At 35.7% G+C, this 17,726-nt stretch overlaps 1 protein-coding gene across 1 annotated transcript; it reads left to right on the plus strand.

Annotated features, from left to right (window-relative positions):
* The first annotated feature begins 14,574 nt into the window (after positions 1-14,574).
* On the plus strand, positions 14,575-17,114 carry LOC110900914 (transcription factor MYB74). Its single transcript, XM_022147770.1, has 3 exons — positions 14,575-14,707; positions 14,942-15,071; positions 15,920-17,114. The coding sequence occupies exons 1-3, from the start codon at positions 14,575-14,577 to the stop codon at positions 17,112-17,114; spliced, it is 1,458 nt and encodes a 485-aa protein (XP_022003462.1).
* The last annotated feature ends 612 nt before the right edge of the window (positions 17,115-17,726 follow it).

Below are 17,726 nucleotides of genomic sequence, written 5' to 3' on the forward strand. Positions count from 1 at the left end.
TTTACACAGTGATTGTTGCCTGACGCCTTAGCAACGATAGTACTATAGTATGGACTCAGCACCTATCGTGGACAGGGGTTGTTAAGGTTATTTCTTCATGTGTCACAGTGGTGATATGTGTTGCGCATTCTACAACTTGCAGCCATGTCTGTGCATATTTCATCGTCAATAACCTACATGCTTCACTTTGCTACATGTTACATGCTGGTTATGCGTAAACGCTTTCGAAATCTACTATACTATTAAACTTGTATGCTCACCTTTACACTATGTGTATTGACCTATATTTTAACTTATGTGACAGGTGTTTGAGATGCTAGGAATGTTGTGCTTTGGTGAATCAAGCTAGGGGTCTAGTTATGTCACGCTAAATCTGAGTTGTCGGAACAGTGTTTGTTTTTTAGACAATTATTTGTAATAGCTGTTTTATTTGGATATGTTATGGTATGGGACGTGATGTTTAAATATCTAGTAATTAATAGTTGTTATGGATACTCATGGACAATCTTTTTCGCTCAGTGCCATGCCTCGATGTTTCCGCCATCAGTTAGGGTGTGACATCATAATTAAAAGCTCTAACTTTTTGAGACTTTGTATAAGGCTTTCGGCTTCAGGATTAATTGTTGGTGGCATGTCGTAAGTTTTGAACGGATTGGTATCCCAGTCCAAGCTTGACTTTGGGAGTTCAAACCTTGGTTCTTCATATGTGGTGTATGAGGTTGATGGTTGGAAAAGGTAACAATGTTGTACCGAAGGGATTCACCGCATATGGTACAATAAGGTTCCTCATAATCATCCTCAATATAGTAGTTGTAGTCTCCTGAGTTGTAATCCATTGTATTGGAAGATACCCAGAAGATTAACGAGCCTCGGGATCAGAAAACAAAACGTGAAAATTTAACAGAATATTGACCACGGTCCCGTGCTGAACTGGCACAGCCAGTGGGCAAGTCTGTATCTGGGTGTTTTGAAAAAGTTTTCTAGAAATATGCAGCACGGGGGCGTGGCCAAGTGGCATGGCCCCGTGCTAAACCTACTGTAAAAAATAAAAAGTTTTGAAAACGGGCACGCAGTTTTGAAAATATACAGAATTTGATTAGGCCGCTAATTTTAAGCTTTCTCAAAACCTTGTGTCCCCGGCAACGGCGCCAAAAACTTGACATGTGCGGGTGTGTATGTAATTTTTAGATATATTTTAAGCACTTTTTATTCGCGAATCAAGCTTTAAATTTATAAAACACGATAATACTATCACTTTACACACGTTAGGGCAAGTGCACCCATCGCGGACGTAGTATAGTGATGGCAAAATAGCGAGGTCATGCAAGGACACAAGAGCTTTTAGTGTCGGCTTATCGTTAACATCTAATCTAACCAAATTTTGATGAAAAGTTTTGAGAATTATAAAAAGATAACTAGAAAAATGAAAATAAAAATATAAGGAAAACAAATAGACAAGAAGGAATCACTTGGTTCCAACTCCTCTTTTATGTATCCTTTGATGATTTCCGTACTTTGGGCTTTTTAAGAGACTATCTTTAAGTTATAGTAGTAGGCCGCCTTCCAGGCAGCGTTACCCTCATGCTATTGGTCTGAGTCAACATGGATACAGTCCCACAAGGTCAGTTTAATGTTTTAATAGTAGTTTATAGATAAGGGATTACAAGCGGTTCTTACTTCCCCCGATTTAATGCTATCTGCCTCAAGGGAAGTCCTACTAAGCTTGAATCAGGTCCTCGTAGGATCTATACACTGAACGAGGCAAGAACATTACCCGAACACCCATCTAACCCCCTTCTAGGCAGTTAACGCGCTTTATATAGACCGTAAAGACACGAATGAGTGAATCAACAAAACATGAAGAAATGATAGTCATTAATACATACCCAAATAAAACGTTTGCCAAAGGTTGGAAATCAAAAGTAATACATAAAAGATTTGTCTTCACCCAGTGGCCAAGTCTGCATCTGTGTTGTAGTGGTAGTGGAGTGGTTGCAGCTATGAGAGAAGTGGTTTGCCAAGGGATGAGTTGGAATGAAACCAAGCACCCCTATTTATAGCTAGAAACAGAGCATCAACACGGACCGTGCCCACCTGGCACGGCCCCGTGGCCTTCATTCTCTCTCCTCTTCATTAACTACAGTGTTAGGTCTTGTACTAACACGGCCCCGTGTGTCAACGGCACGGCCCGTGGTGATTGTACTTGTTGTACTATCTCAGATTCTATGAATCTTAGAGTTGACCACGACCCATGTTGGGTTGGCACGGCCCCGTGTTGGTTTGTCTTTTCTTCTTGTCTTTTTCTGCAGAGAATCTTGACTGAGCACGAACTATGCCTGGTGGGCATGGCCCCATGTCTAAGCTTCTGTTTTTGTTATTTTTGTTGGTTTAGATGTGAATGGGGGCTTAGCGAGTCGTGTTAATCCTTCTTCTTTGTATTTATGTTGGTTTCTGCTTTTAATTTGTTCATTTTATGTGTTTAAGCTCTTTTGATCCTGTAAATAAAAAGGAAACAAAGACACATGCTTTTTCCAACATTAGTACCGAAAAAGGGTTGATTTTGCGCGTTGTTTGATGTAATTTATATGTTGTATTTTACGCACATCAATCTTATATTAAAAGAAAATGATTTCGCTACCAACATTTGATTCCCTATTCGACTGGTTGAGTTTCTCAAATACGTCAGTTATCAAATTCCTATTTTGTTTAGCTTGTTAATCTTCAACTCTAAAATCAACTCAAAAATGCTAAAATAAATTACCCGTAAAACAATAATATTGTTATAAAATATTAATAAGATCAAAGTACCTGTTAATCTCATATACCCAGCCGTAATCCAATACGATTCATATTTGTATAAGGGCATAGTTTAGTAGGTCTACGCTTGTCTTATATAGCTTGGTAGTGGGTTGGTGTTATAGATTAATTAAATGTTTCTGGCTTGTTTAGATAGTATGCGATTTCGGATTTGGCCCGGTTTGTAATTAGGTCATCCTATGTATCTATAAACAGGGTGTACCTAGGTCATTAAGGTTGTTGGTTGTTTTACTCCTTGATCGAATTGTACCAGACAAGCATTTAGCTTGTGTGCAATACTAATATACAACCCTTTTCTCTTGTTCTTATCACTTTCAATTATTTTCCACACTCTTGAACGTGTTTGTGATATCCTACGAAGATCTTTGGACTTACAATTGGTATCAGAGCCTAAAAAGTCTATTTGAAGGCTCGATTTCTAGATATCACTCGAAGAACAAGAAGAAGAGTTTGCAGATTCATCAAGATCGAAAAGGTTGAGGTTCTGATTTGTTTTTGTTTTAATTTTCATTATTTGACTAATCATCTTTGTTTAAGTTTTGCACATGTTATATTTAAGCGTTTGGTCAAAGTTTTTGAAATAAATCAAAATAATTTTCGCAGAACATTTTGAAGATTGAAAACAGTTTGAAAATTTTATATTTTAATCTGTTTTAGGAAGGAGAACATTGTGTTTGCAGGTTTTTCAGAGTTTTTAGTGGAAAGGATCTCACAAACTTGAATTTCGATTTGTTCCTTTATTATCGAGATTCAGTTTCTGATTGATATCAGAAAATATTAGTGTACGGGATCAAAAGTGTGCAACCGGTCAGATATTCACCATATCATGTGCGGAATCCAAGTATGATGATAACGAACACAAGAACTCTATAATTAAACTGGTTTCTATTGATAATATGATGATACAAAACCACGAAACCAAACGAGCAGAGCTTCGCTGCCAAAACCCCAAAAGTTCTAAATGTCAAGACCCAAGTCCCATATTTATAGGCATGGCCTATCATGTGAAATCCTCTGGAGCGAGAGGCTCTCTCGTGCGAAAGATGCTTTAGACGAAAGGATCCCTTCCGCACGAAAGGTCCTTTCGTGCGAAAGGTCCAGACATTCTAAATGTCAAGACCCAATCCCATATTTATAGGCATGGCCTATCGTGTGAAATTCTCTAGAGCGAGAGGCTCTCTCGTGCGAAAGATGCTTTGGACGAAAGGATCCCTTCCGCATGAAAGGTCCTTTCGTGCGAAAGGTCCAGACATTACAACTCCGACTCTTTCTAACACGAATTCCTATACAATTAACTATGATTCTATACATTGACGAAGGCAATAGACTCAATGCACTCGCAGACTCCCCCCTTGGATATTGCCGCAGTCAATCTTGAATTTTTGTCGTAGTCGATCTTCAAACTCTTCGAAGTCTTTGATAACTTTAACATTCTTTAATCTCCAGACTCCCCCCTTTCTCTTGTAAATCAACAGACTCCCTCTTTGCAAACTCCCACTTGCTTTAGTAGTCTTCATTTGACAATTTCAGCTCCACAATTTGTCTTTAGTTTGAGCTTCCTGTTCTCTGTTTAACATGATATCTAGCTCCCCGTATCAGTCAGCTTTCCGTTCCGCTTCCCTAACTTTCAGCTTCCTGTTAAATCTCAAGAACATTCAAATAAACAATTTAAATTCCACTTGGGAGATTGTTTAAATTAAACATCTAACATCATTTTTGAATTTTAAACATGATCAGCATCAGTAACCCTCACAGATAATCAACTCCAAATTAATGACCTTGGTTATCCAAACTATCTACCAAGTCTAAATTAATGACCTTGGATGATAATATCAGACGAAATAAGATTTTCTTTTTCAAATTCAAGTTTCAACTTAATGAACTTGTCAATTTCTCAAATTTTGTTTAGCATATTCAGATTTTGAAAACATCGGTTGTCAAAAATAACATGAAACAAAATCTTTTTGTATTTTACAAACTTTATGCTAAAACACACATAAAATATTTTTGTGAGTTTATCTGTATTGAATAACGACAACTATGTACAAACATATTTTTGTGAGTTCGTATCAGAGGATCATATCAGTTTTTGACAATTCACAAACACCGTTGATCTATTTAAACTTTAAGTTTTAAACAATTCACTTAGATTGTCAGTATACTGGTCCACTTAAATTTCTACGCAGACTTTGATTGTTTCAAGATACGAGATTAATGTCTTTAGAACTAACTTAACCGTGTGTCCCACCTCAGAATATACTCTCGTATCAAGATTCCCTGGATGCAGTCTTACAGGTGAACATACCAAATTGATATCTGTCTCAGGGTAGGGGCGAGGCCTTGAGAGCTCAGGTTAGTACCACCATACAGATAAAGAGATGAAGGCTCGACTTAGAGGTGTGTTCCACTTAGAAATCTTTTGACTGCAATTGTAATATCTTTCAACATTTTCAATTTTATGCAGTTTTTAGTTTTAAAGTGCGAAAGTATTCTACAAGATCTAGGCCATTGCTGACGCAAAATCAGAAGATCTTGTATAATACCCCGATATCAACTCTGTGTAAAGACCAAATATCTCAGAATCAGGCAATCCCTCAAACGAAATTTCGGAGTACTAAGTCCATATATCCGAGAGATGTTACACACATATTAAGAAAGTTTTTGATTTAGGTTTATATCACGAAAACAATCTTACTAGGTGTGTAAAAACCTACTGGCATATCATCAGTGAGACTGTTTATCACTTTTTAGCTATTTATTTCTCTAGCATGCCGTGTTTGTCTACTGATGTACTATCATTTCCTCTTTTTACACTAAAACACTTTTCAACTTTTTCATAGTTTTGTACTTTTTCAAAATTTTCAAATATTTTTGAATTTTTGTACTACATGTTCTCCCCCTAAAGTTAAAAACACTTTAAAAAGAAGAAAATGACAAACCGATGTGTTCAACTTTATCTTGCCATTCGTTTCTGCTTCACAATCCTTGTCTAGCACGTTTAGTAGATTGTTTATTCTTTTACCCCTCATGATAACAAAACATCAACATTTTTGAACTTTGAAGAACCTTTTCAAATCTTGTTTTATCATGTTTTGTTTGTGCAGCAGTGAGGATTTTGCGATTTTCTCAAGTTTTTCAAAAAATTTCAATATTCATAATAAATTTTTCGATCAAACCCATCATAATTTTCTGAATCCCGGGCTACTTTTCTTCATGTGCCAGGCTGCTTCGTTGTCCAAAAATAACTTTGATTGGCCTTAGACACACCTGCACATACACCAACTCAATCACTTAAACAATGCAACCCAAGTCTGCTTAGTCTTGGGTAATTTGACGTGAATTGTTTCAGACAAGCTTGGAAAATCTTTTTCAATTTTCTCAAAAGCACCGTCTTGTTTCTTACTTCAACTTTCTCAGTTGAATCACGTTTCTTTGTTTCACCATCAGAAATTTCTTTCTTTTTAACCACCCAAGTTTGACCTTTTGAAACATTCTTTTTACATAAAACTTTGAATCTTTTTAAATGTTTCTTTCTAAAACTTGTTTTGGTACAAATATGGGCGCTTTTTGTTTATCAACTTCTGATTTCTTCTTTTCAGCATCAACAGGCTTTGGCTGGTTTGTGGACATTTCCGAGTAATGTGTCCAACTTGATTACATTTGAAACACGTTTTAATTGAAACATCTTTCGCCTGTTGACGTTGTTTCTTTTGAGCAAAGAATTCCTCATTAGTTTGTCGAATAGACTGGGATTCTTTCTCTTTTTATAGAACTTGTTCCATGAACTAAGTTCATCTTCTTCATAAACTTTGACTTTTGAAACTTTTTTGTTCAACTTTTTCTTTTTATATACCAAACCAGCTATTTCATTTTTAAAATTTTTCTTTTGGTACGAATTTCTTGGTTTGGTATAAAAAGATTTATCTTTCTTGAAATTCAAATTTCTTACAGTGTTTGCAAGATTCTCAACTTCTGAAACTTCGATTTCCACCAGCTTAAATATTTTTTCAAGCTTTTCCAAATTCCCATTTTGAATCGAAAATTCATCATCTGAAAACAAATTTTCAGATCCAACCATTTTATACATCACCATTATTGGATCAACATTCATATTAGAAGCAGATTTTGATTTCTGAAGATAATTCTTGTGAAAACTTTCCTCATCTTCAAATTGTGATTTAGAATTCTCATTTTTGGTGGAATCACTTTGGCTTTCATCTTCAAAAACTTTTTCAACCACATCATTCACCAATTCTGATTCACAAACATCAGATTTAGTGTATGTCACATCAATATCATCAGGCAGCTGATCGATTTGATTTTGAACAGTTTTGAGTTTAATGTTCAGCGCCTTTTCCACCCCCTCAAACTTTTTCCGACAATAACTTTCCATTATGGGAGGTGGAACTTGATGATATCCAGATCCTTTACTATTTTCAACAATTTACTCCTCAGATTTACTTTCTTTTGTCTGTTTTTGAAAAATACGATCAAGTACATATGATGAAGTTGAGTAACTGATCAATTTCTTTTTTACTCTTTCCGTTTCAGTTTTTGTTGTTGCTAATTCTTGATTAAGTAATGCAATTGTATTCAGATGTTCATTAATTGCATTTTGTTTATCCATCATTGTACCTTTAAGAATCCTTATAGTAGCATCATTTTCACAGCTCATGTCAATAAATTGTTTACTTTTGCTACTCATCTTATCATATGCCCCTTTCATCTGAGAATAATCATGTTTAAAAAGATATTTTGTTTTTGCAATTATTGAAAATTGTTTTCCTTTTAAAAACATTCATTGCACTTTTCTGAAAATTTTTGTTTCAAAATTTCATTTCTCAATTTCTTTGCATTTATCTTTCAAAACTTCTTCCTTTTGAGCTATCTCTTCACATTTTTATTTAAAAACTTGTCTTTTCAAGAACTTCTATGCATTTAAGTCTCGATTTTTTTTCCTTTTCAGCAAACTATGAATGAGTTTGGTTTAAAAATTCTTCCTTTTCAATTAATTCTCTGCATTTTTGTTCAAAAAATTCTTCTTTTTCAGCAACTTCTAAGTAAGTTTTGTTTAAAAATTCTTCTTATTTAGCAAGAACTGTGTGTTTTTGTTTGAAAATTTCTTCGTTTTCAGCATAGAACTCGCATGGTCCAGTGTACTTCTTACACTCAGTTTCATTTCTCTCATCATCTTTTGCACTCTCATATTTTCGCTTATCTTCTTCAAACTGAGCCATCATAGCTTGATCTTCTATGTCGACCACATTAGCTTCTTCCGTTACTCTTTCCTCTTTGACAATTTCTTCAACAGCTTCTACTCTTTCTTTTTCTCTCTGCTCCCTACTAATTCGGATGTTGTTGTAGTACATATCTGCAACAGCATTATAAAGTTCATCCGATAAAGAATACGATAAATCAGAACTTTTAAGAGTTTTATCAAAACAAATTTCTTCTTCTTCAACCATCTATTTGGGTTCTTCAATAATTTCAGCAAGCATTGCTCTTCCTTCACTTTGAGGAAATACATCATTCCAATTGAATCCCTCGTCTTCTTGAGTGATGACTCTGCTTTTTGATTTTGAAGATCTTGCTTTGATTTGAATCCTTTGTTGTGGTGAACGCTTGTGATATATAGCTTTTTTGTAATTGTCACTAAAAGGATTGATATCACTCTGATTTTCTTGATTTGAACATTCTCTTTTAAAATGTCCTTTTCTGTTTGCATCTGAAACAAGTGACTTTTGACTTGTTAAACCCAAGCTTAGTATCTGATACATACAAACACTGTCTCCCTATAATTTCAGTGAATCTCTGCATTCATCTTAGAATACTTGCCATACTCCACATGATATCCATTAGTTCTAACTCTTCTGGATCTATCTGATCATAGTCTTCTTTTGTCATATTTGAGTTTCCAATTTTTCCTGCGATCAGACTGTCATATGACTCTAGAACTGATGCCAGAAAACCCATATGTTGCTTCACTGTGGTCTCACTGAAACCTTGAGCATTTTACAGATTTACTGAAACATTGCATTGAAGAACATGAACATTTGAATTGTTTTGATTTGAGAATGAATTAGAGCCATGTGATGATTTTGAATTTGGAGTAGATGAATTTGATTCACAACTTGAAAATATCGAGAATCCACTACTGTTGTTTGTGTTGTTTGATGAAAAACCAGAAAACCTCGTTGAGCTACCTACACTGTATGTTGTTTGTATTTTCGGACTCTGACTATCTGATGAGCTACTACTCTTGTAATACAAACCCACATCTTGTTGTGTATTCTGCAACTTTGTTGTTTTTCTCAGCTCTAACTCGTGTCCTTCCAGCTTTTCAATAAACCTTTCAAGAGTATAATCATCATATTCTACTTCATTTTTCAAAACCATCAAGTATGTTGACCAATCTCCATCCCGAGGTAACGCATCGGCCAACTTATCAACTAACTCTTCTCTATCTTTTTGAATCCCTGATCGTTTTAATTCTTACCAAATAACAAAATCTTTCAATTATCTGTTTCATTGATTCACCCTTCAGACTTGCAATCTTTTCAAATTTTCTTTTCATTAAAGCTCTCTTACAAGTCATCTGTTCATTTCCTTCATATTTATGTTTCAATGCATTCTAAATCGAGTATGCAGTTCCATAGTGCTGTAAGAGAAAGAGAGAATATTATCATTTACTGATTGTCGCAAAAAGTTTATCATTTTCTTTTCATTTATGAATTTTACTCTTTCTTTTTCATCAAATTGTATCAGTGTTTTCTTTTGACCATCATTTCCTACTGGTTCAACATACTCAAATATGGTTGAATACCAGCATTCCACATGATATGCTTGAATCCAATTTTCAAACCGTTCTTCCCAACTCTCATCATTCTTGGTGGTTTTACTTGTGTTCCAAGTTCATTTTCTAACTTGAAACTCTCAACCACCCAGTCGGGTGTTGTTGCAAATGCATTATAAAATTCCGAATCCATCTTCAACACTTGAATTTCACGAAAAATACCTTAAAAATTCAACAAATGGTCAAACAAATTTTTCAAACAAAAACAATACACTACCTTTCGTGCGAGAGGGATTGCCTCTCGTACGGAAGCTTCAGTTTTGAAAACCAATTGAAATTCTTGTACATTTCGCGTGAAAGGTCGTTTCGTGCGAAAGGTTCTCGTTTCGTGCGAGAGATAAAGTCTTTCGTGCGAAAGGTTCCTGATAGTTTCCTTCCTCTAAAAAATCTAGTTGCATTTTTTGACATTTTTTCAAGATTTTTCACAGATTTATATTGAATTAAGGTCTGAAATGTTCAAGGGTCTGTTATTATGTTAAATCACACAACATATTCAATTTTTAGCAAATTTCGTCCATGAATTCGTTGTCAATTTGACGTTTTAAGCAGAAAGTGTAGAAGTAGAAGTAGAAAGATGTGAAATAATGTGATATTGGCTTCAAATCTGCTCAATTTGGCTGAAATCTTGTGCTCTCTGTCACTAAAACCGGCCTCCAAACTGTGATACCACTTGTGAGGACCGTTTCGGTTCTTCGAATGCTCCGTTCGGTCAGATATTCACCATATCATGTGCGGAATCCATGTATAATGATGACAAACACAAGAACTCTATAATTAAACTGGTTTCTATTGATAATATGATGATACAAAACAACGAAACCAAACGGGCAAAGCTTCGCTGCCAAAACCCCAAAAGTTCTAAATGTCAAGACCCAAGTCCCCTATTTATAGGCATGGCCTATCATGTGAAATCCTCTGGAACGAGAGGCTCACTCGTGCGAAAGATGCTTTGGGCGAAAGGATCCCTTCCGCACGAAAGGTCTAGACATTACAACTCTTACTCTTTCTAACACGAATTCCTATACAATTAACTATGACTCTATACATTGACGAATCAGCTGTGTACGACCTGGTTTTATTGGCTTGTGCACGAGATACAAGTGTGCACCTTGGCTTGTGTGCGGTCTGGTTATTGGCTTGTGAACTGGACACAAATGTGCGGCCCAAATAACAAGTGTGCGGCCCAAGAAGTTTGTGTGCCGTCCAAACATTCTGTCTGCGGTCCAAAAGCTTTGTATGTTGTCCAAAAAAGGTGTGTGCGGTCCAAAAGGGTGTGTGCGATCAAATTCAATTCAAGATGCTTAGTGTGCAGCCCAATTAGTTGAATTGTGTACGATCCATCATAAGTTGTGTACGGCCCAACATAACGGTGTGCGGCCCAATTCAAAGTGTGCGGGATTGTGTGTGCGACCTCATTGGACTGTTAATCTAGACTATTGGCTGTGACTGTATTTTGGACTTTGACTTGGACTTGGACACATTTATAATAAAACTAAACAATTATCAATTGTTAAAATAGAATCTTATTCAATTATTACTAATAGTTTTTTTTCCAGAAATGGACCTTACTAATCAAACATCGTTGAGTGAAAAAGTTGCCATGATCCAAGACTTGGACAATTTTATTGGAACAAACAACATGATTCCTAGGCTGCTGTTGGCGGGATCGTTTTTTGAATGGAAATTCCGTTTTGTTCAATATATAAAAATCAAAGATCCTAAGGCTTGGAGATCAATCTGCAGAGGACCAGTCGTTGGTACTGTGATGAACAAAGCTACTACCGTACCAACAATATCAATACCATGTTGATTCCCAATGAACAACATCGATACCGGTCTCCATACTATCGAAACCGCTACTAATATACGTTACCAACATTAGTACCGCTTTCGGCAACACACGTGTTAAAACCCTATTGAACATATCACGTTTTATTTTGTGTCTTTATCTTTAATTGTTATACCAAGTGTTAGTGCAATACCGGCATCATAGCGAACCAAGTAAATATCAATCAATCTTCCGAAAGTATGAAGGGAACCTGTTACAATAATATATGAAGATATTTCTCGATAGCAAGTATATAACGATTTAATATTGTTCTCACTTGCATAGTGATGATGACATCAATAGGATGGCGTCACAAACTTTTTTCAGCATTGAAAATACAAAAAATACAAATTTTCCTCTGAACAATTTCAAGACCCGAGAAAAAGAAATTATGAGAGTTTGTGAATGGTTAAAAGGATATATTTCATTAATAAAATACATGGGTTTAAGACTATATGGTATGGTGATGGACCATCCTTGGAGGATGATCCGCCATGTAGGCGCCATGTCACATTCCTCTCTAAGATGGTCCATCCTCCAAAACTAGAAGGCATGGTAGGATGATCCTAGTCATAGTCCTCCACCACTTTTTATGTTTTTTTTAATTTTTTTAGTATTCTATTTTTTTATAACATTTAACAAATATACTAATAAAATATTTTCATTAATATTAAACCCACATTACATAAATATTAAAAAAAATACATAAACTTAAAAAAAAAAAAGACTTAATAAAAACAAACATAAAGTTAAATAATTTGATGTTTTTTCATGATGTCGTGTTGTAATTTTTTCAACATCGAACGTTTCGGCTCCGGTTCGTCCTCGACATTCATCGTCATTATTTCCCATTCCTTAAGCCGAATTTTTTTATCGGAAATTCGGATTTTCTCATTCGACAATCGGACCTTCTCTTTTAACTTTTCGTCCGATGCACGACTTTTTTCTTCGACGGCCCGCTCCTTCGCCTTCGTCTTTTGGGCCGAGGTGTCGTACACTTTTAGGTGTCCCATAAACTCAACCATGTTCGGGTCCACCTTTTCCTTTTCTTTTCCCTTGGCCCGCTCCTTCTTGGTTTTGTCTCGGCCCTGTGGACGCTCGGGTTCACGTACGTTATACTCGTCTTCGTCATAGTCGGCGTCATCATTTAAGTTAATGTGACACCTCGCGTCCGATCCACCGGCGCTTAAACTACCCGTTTCCGATGTTTTTTGGCGTTTCGCCATCGCCACCTCGTTAGGAATGGGCGCCCATTTTGGGTCGTCTTTTACAACCATCCACGCGCGAACGTGAGGAAAGTTGGAACCATGATTATTTTGCTTATACTTTTCCAATGCCATTTTGAACACATCCTCGTCGTTCCACCCGATACGACGGTCACTTGTATATAATTTGTTATACTCCTCGCAAAACCGATTAATGGCCGAGTTCAATTTTCGCCACTTCGAGGAAACCGAGTCGATATCTCTATACGGGCCTTGGTCCATCATGGCGAGAAACTTGGCCAATACCTTGGACCAAAACCCGTCACCCGGTTGGTTATTACCTATAAAAAAACAAACAAAGAAAATTAAAAAAACAAAACAAACTTTAAAACAAACAAAATTAAAAAAAAAAACTTACTGTTAAGAAAAAAAATAAAAAATTTAAAACTGTTAAACCTAATAAAAAAACTAAACTTAAAAACTAATAAACTTAAACAAAAAATAAACTTTAAAACTAAAATATAAACCTACTGTTAAGAAAAAAAAAATAAAATTTTAAAAATTTAAACTTTAAAAATTTAAACTTTAAAAAATGTAAACTTTAAAAAAGATGTAAACTTTAAAAAGATGTAAACTTTAAAAAAGTACGAACCTTTTACCGGGTTGTCGGAAGTGCCAATGAAAGCCTTGGCTAAGGCTTCTTCTTCGATTGGGGTCCACTTAATCGCCTTCGGTTTCGACGTTTGATCACCCACTACTTGTTTGCCTTTGTTTCGTTTTCCTTTCCATTTAGGCGGTTGGGTTTCGGGCACAATCTCCACATCGTCTTCGGGTTCGGATTGGGTCGAGATCGGTTGACGTTGAACGGGGGGTGTGGGGATCGGTTGAGGTTGAACGGGGGGTGTGGGGATCGGTTGAGGTTGAACGGGTGGGAAGTTCCAAGCACCCCGCATCATCATTTGTTGAAGAGCTTGATTTTGGGAGATTTGAGTGAATTGGTTTGGCGATTGTTGGAATGAAGCAAACGCGTTAGATGAATATTGGGAGAATTGGTTCGGTTCTAGCGTTGGATAATATCCCGGAACCGAAAAAACATTTGGTTGGGTCGGATTGTTGGGAGTATTCGGGTTGTTCGAAGTGTTCGGGTTCTCCGGGTTGTTGAACGGATCCATGAAAATTATGTGGAAGAAGGTTGAGAGAATAGTGGAAGGAGTGTAAAAATTATATGAGAAAGAGGTGAATTGTTGAGGTTAATTTGGTGTTTGATTGTGAAAATGGAAGTAATATTTATATTTTTTAAAAATTTGACCGTTTGGCATTTTCCCCATTTTGGCATTTTTGTTTTTTTTTTAATTTACTAACGGTCAAAAAATAGAGGGGACCCACAGTTTTTGCATCGTCGCCAACGTCTAAACACGGACGATTAGGACGGAGACGGTAGGGGGCGGCACGGTGTTTGGACCGTCGCCGACCCGCGACAAGCCGGGGCCAACCCCCATACCGTGTAGCCTAAATAGGCAGAGGGTACAACAACCCAATCAATGATTAGGAGAAAATTTAAGCAAAGAATATATGGTGAACAGTAACCACTAACCACAATCCTATTTAAAAATGTACATAAAGTAATATATGGAAACTACTAAAATACACACATGTTATTTTGGACTAATATTATTTTAATAGAAATTAGATAAAAAATAGTTTCTAGTTGACATCAAAAGAATATTTCGTAGGAACACGTTGACCGACCATTGTTATAGGCATCGTACCTTGACTATTTATAGTTTCAAAGCACCTGCATGTGTATACCAATCACTCTTTCATCGACCATACATGCCACTGATCTGATCACATTAGTATATACTAAGATCATGGCATCAAGTAGTGAAATGAACACTGGTGAGTTAAAGAAAGGTTTATGGAGTCATGAAGAAGATCAGTTGTTGATTTCTTATATCAATAGATATGGCATTTGGAACTGGTCCCAGATGCCAAGATTTGCTGGTAAGGATAACAAAACCCTATATATATTATTGTATTTGCGAACTGAGTGAACTAATCCTGGCCATACACGTGTGTAAATCAATGGCCAGGATTTGATGATGATATACACTAGTGTATTTGATGATGAAATCCTAGCCAACACGTGTGTAAATCAATGGTCATGATTTGTTCACCCAGTTCGCAAATACCATAGTGTTCAATCTTATGATGTGATTGTTTTTCTTTTGATTGTAGGTTTGGCGAGAAGTGGGAAGAGTTGTAGACTCCGATGGATGAATTATCTGAAACCTCACGTAAAGAAAGGAAGTTTTTCTAAGGAAGAAGAAGAGATCATACTCCAATCTCATTCGGTTCTCGGCAATAGGTACGTGTGCAAAAAATATAGGTTGTTTTTAGAAAGGATGATCAATAGAAAGGATGATCAAATGTACATAGGTTGATCTGATCACCTAGTAATTGCATTTGCATGTAAATTGTATCATATATATAGACAACATATCAAATAGAAATAACTTTAAGGTACAAAACGTACGAACTGAAGGTTTTGCTAAAAAAACATGGTGGCGTTTTTGTAATTATTAGTACTTATCAAAATTACTCTACAAATGATCATGTAGAGTAATTTTGATCTTGTAGAGTAATTTTGATCTTGTAGAGTAACTTTTATCTTGTAGGGTAATTATCAAAATTATTCTACAAGTGTATCAAAATTATTCTACAAGTGAATCAAAATTACTCTGCAAGTTTATCAAACAACATACAATTCAAAATTACTCTACAAATTATCCTTTAGAGTAATTTTGTAAAATGATCCTCTAGAGTAATTTTGATCTTGTAGAGTCATTTTGTAAAATATTCTTGTAGAGTAATTTTGTAAAAAAAATTTTAGCATTTGCTTTATGGTTTAGTTTTTAGCATTTAGTTTGGGAGGGGGGGGGGGGGTAGGTTGTTTTGGTGATGTGTAGTTTTTTTGATCAAAATTACTCTACAAGAACATTTTACAAAATTACTCTACAAGATCATTTGTAGAGTAATTTAGATAATTACCCTACGAGCAAATAATTATGAAAATACCACCACGTTTTTTTTTTTTTTTTTGCCTTTTTCATGCTATTCGTACGTTTAGTACGTCAAAGTTATTTGTACGGAACTTTACTCCATATATATAGTTACACAATATTGATGCAATTTACATTCAAATGCAATTACTAGGTGGTCTGAAATTGCATCAAGACTTCCTGGAAGGACCGATAATGACGTAAAAAACCATTGGCATGCTTATCTCAAGAAACGTGCAAACCATCAATACGACATGACTCCGAAAACAACCGAGCAAAATGATGATAGTGTCGAGCTGATACAACATCCTACTAATCATGTTAACAACAATTTTGAGTCTTGCTTGACTTCATATGATAATACCTTCTTACCTAGCAGCAGTACTACTTCTGCATATCAAGGTGCAAACCATCAATATGACATGACTCCGAAAACAACCGAGCAAAATGATGATAGTGTCGAGATGATACAACATCCTACTAATCATGTTAACAACAATTTTGAGTCTTGCTTGACTTCATATGATAATACCTTCTTACCTAGCAGCAGTACTACTTCTGCATATCAAGGTGCAAACCATCAATACGACATGACTCCGAAAACAACCGAGCAAAATGATGATAGTCTTGAGATGATACAACCTCCTGCTAATCATGTTAACAGCAATTTTGAGTCTTGCTTGACTTTATATGATAATACCTTCTTACCTAGCAACAGTACTACTTCTGTATATCAAGGTGCAAACCATCAATACGACATGACTCTAAAAACAACCGAGCAAAATGATGATAGTGTCGAGATGATACAACATCATGCTAATCATGTTAACAGTAATTTTGAGTCTTGCTTGACTTCATATGATAATACCTTCTTACCTAGCAGCAGTACTACTTCTGCATATCAAGGTGCAAACCATCAATACGACATGACTCCGGAAACAACCGAGCAAAATGATGACAGTGTTGAGATGATTCAACATACCGCTAATCATGTTAACAACAATTTTGAGTCTTGCTTGACTTCATATGATAATACCTTCTTACCTAGCAACAGTACTACTTCTGCATATCAAGGTGCAATCCATCAATACGACATGACTCCGAAAACAACCGAGCAAAATGATGATAGTGTCGAGATGATACAACATCCTGCTAATCATGTTAACAGCAATTTTGAGTCTTGCTTGACTTCATATGATAATACCTTCTTACCTAGCAGCAGTACTACTTCTGCATATCAAGAAGTCAACTTTGTAGATGATTATTATGATACTGGTTCACCAGGAACGGTTGATGAACTTCAATGTTTCTGGCTACAACTTTACTGTAACGCCTCGCTTTTCGCATAATTCCGTTTTAGAAAGAGATTGTAATTCTATTTTCGAAAACTTGTTTCTTTGTAATCGTAATTCGTTTCGAATCATTGTAAATCCGACACTTTGATCGTAATAAAATTGATCTTTTATGTGAAATATACATTGTTTATACATGATTATACATTGATACATACATTCGTTTATACGTTCAAGTCATACACTTATACGTTTGATTCATTTCATATTCGTATCATGAACATGCTTAACATATAAACGACTAATCAAAAATACGTGAATTGAACGTTCTACGCATACATACACTTGTTTAATCATTTCCATACTTCACATTATTTCTTATTATTTCTTACAACATAATAATCAGGTTTACATATTTGTTTAGCATTGGAATTCATGTCTTATGTACATTTTTAGACCTAAACATGTTAGAATACCCATTAAACATCATGTGGCACCTTATTACATCACAAATATCTAACCTAAGTTAACACAAAAAATAAATAAATAAATAAAAAGAAAACATCCCTTGTGGCCGCAACCTTTATGGTTGTGTTTGGTTTGTTTGATTAATGTTATCACCTACCTAATCAACTTAAATGCCCACCTAACTCAAACCCTAATCCCTTC

This window comes from Helianthus annuus, chromosome 13 (genome assembly GCF_002127325.2).
Source record: "Helianthus annuus cultivar XRQ/B chromosome 13, HanXRQr2.0-SUNRISE, whole genome shotgun sequence".
Taxonomy (NCBI): domain Eukaryota; kingdom Viridiplantae; phylum Streptophyta; class Magnoliopsida; order Asterales; family Asteraceae; genus Helianthus; species Helianthus annuus.

Bases quoted from the DNA above. Each gene is read 5' to 3' on its own strand.
- LOC110900914 (XM_022147770.1), top strand. From the start codon at position 14,575: ATGGCATCAAGTAGTGAAATGAACACTGGTGAGTTAAAGAAAGGTTTA. The intron at 14,708-14,941 runs GTAAGGATAACA...TTTTGATTGTAG, and splicing joins CCAGATGCCAAGATTTGCTG to GTTTGGCGAGAAGTGGGAAG. The intron at 15,072-15,919 runs GTACGTGTGCAA...TGCAATTACTAG, and splicing joins CATTCGGTTCTCGGCAATAG to GTGGTCTGAAATTGCATCAA.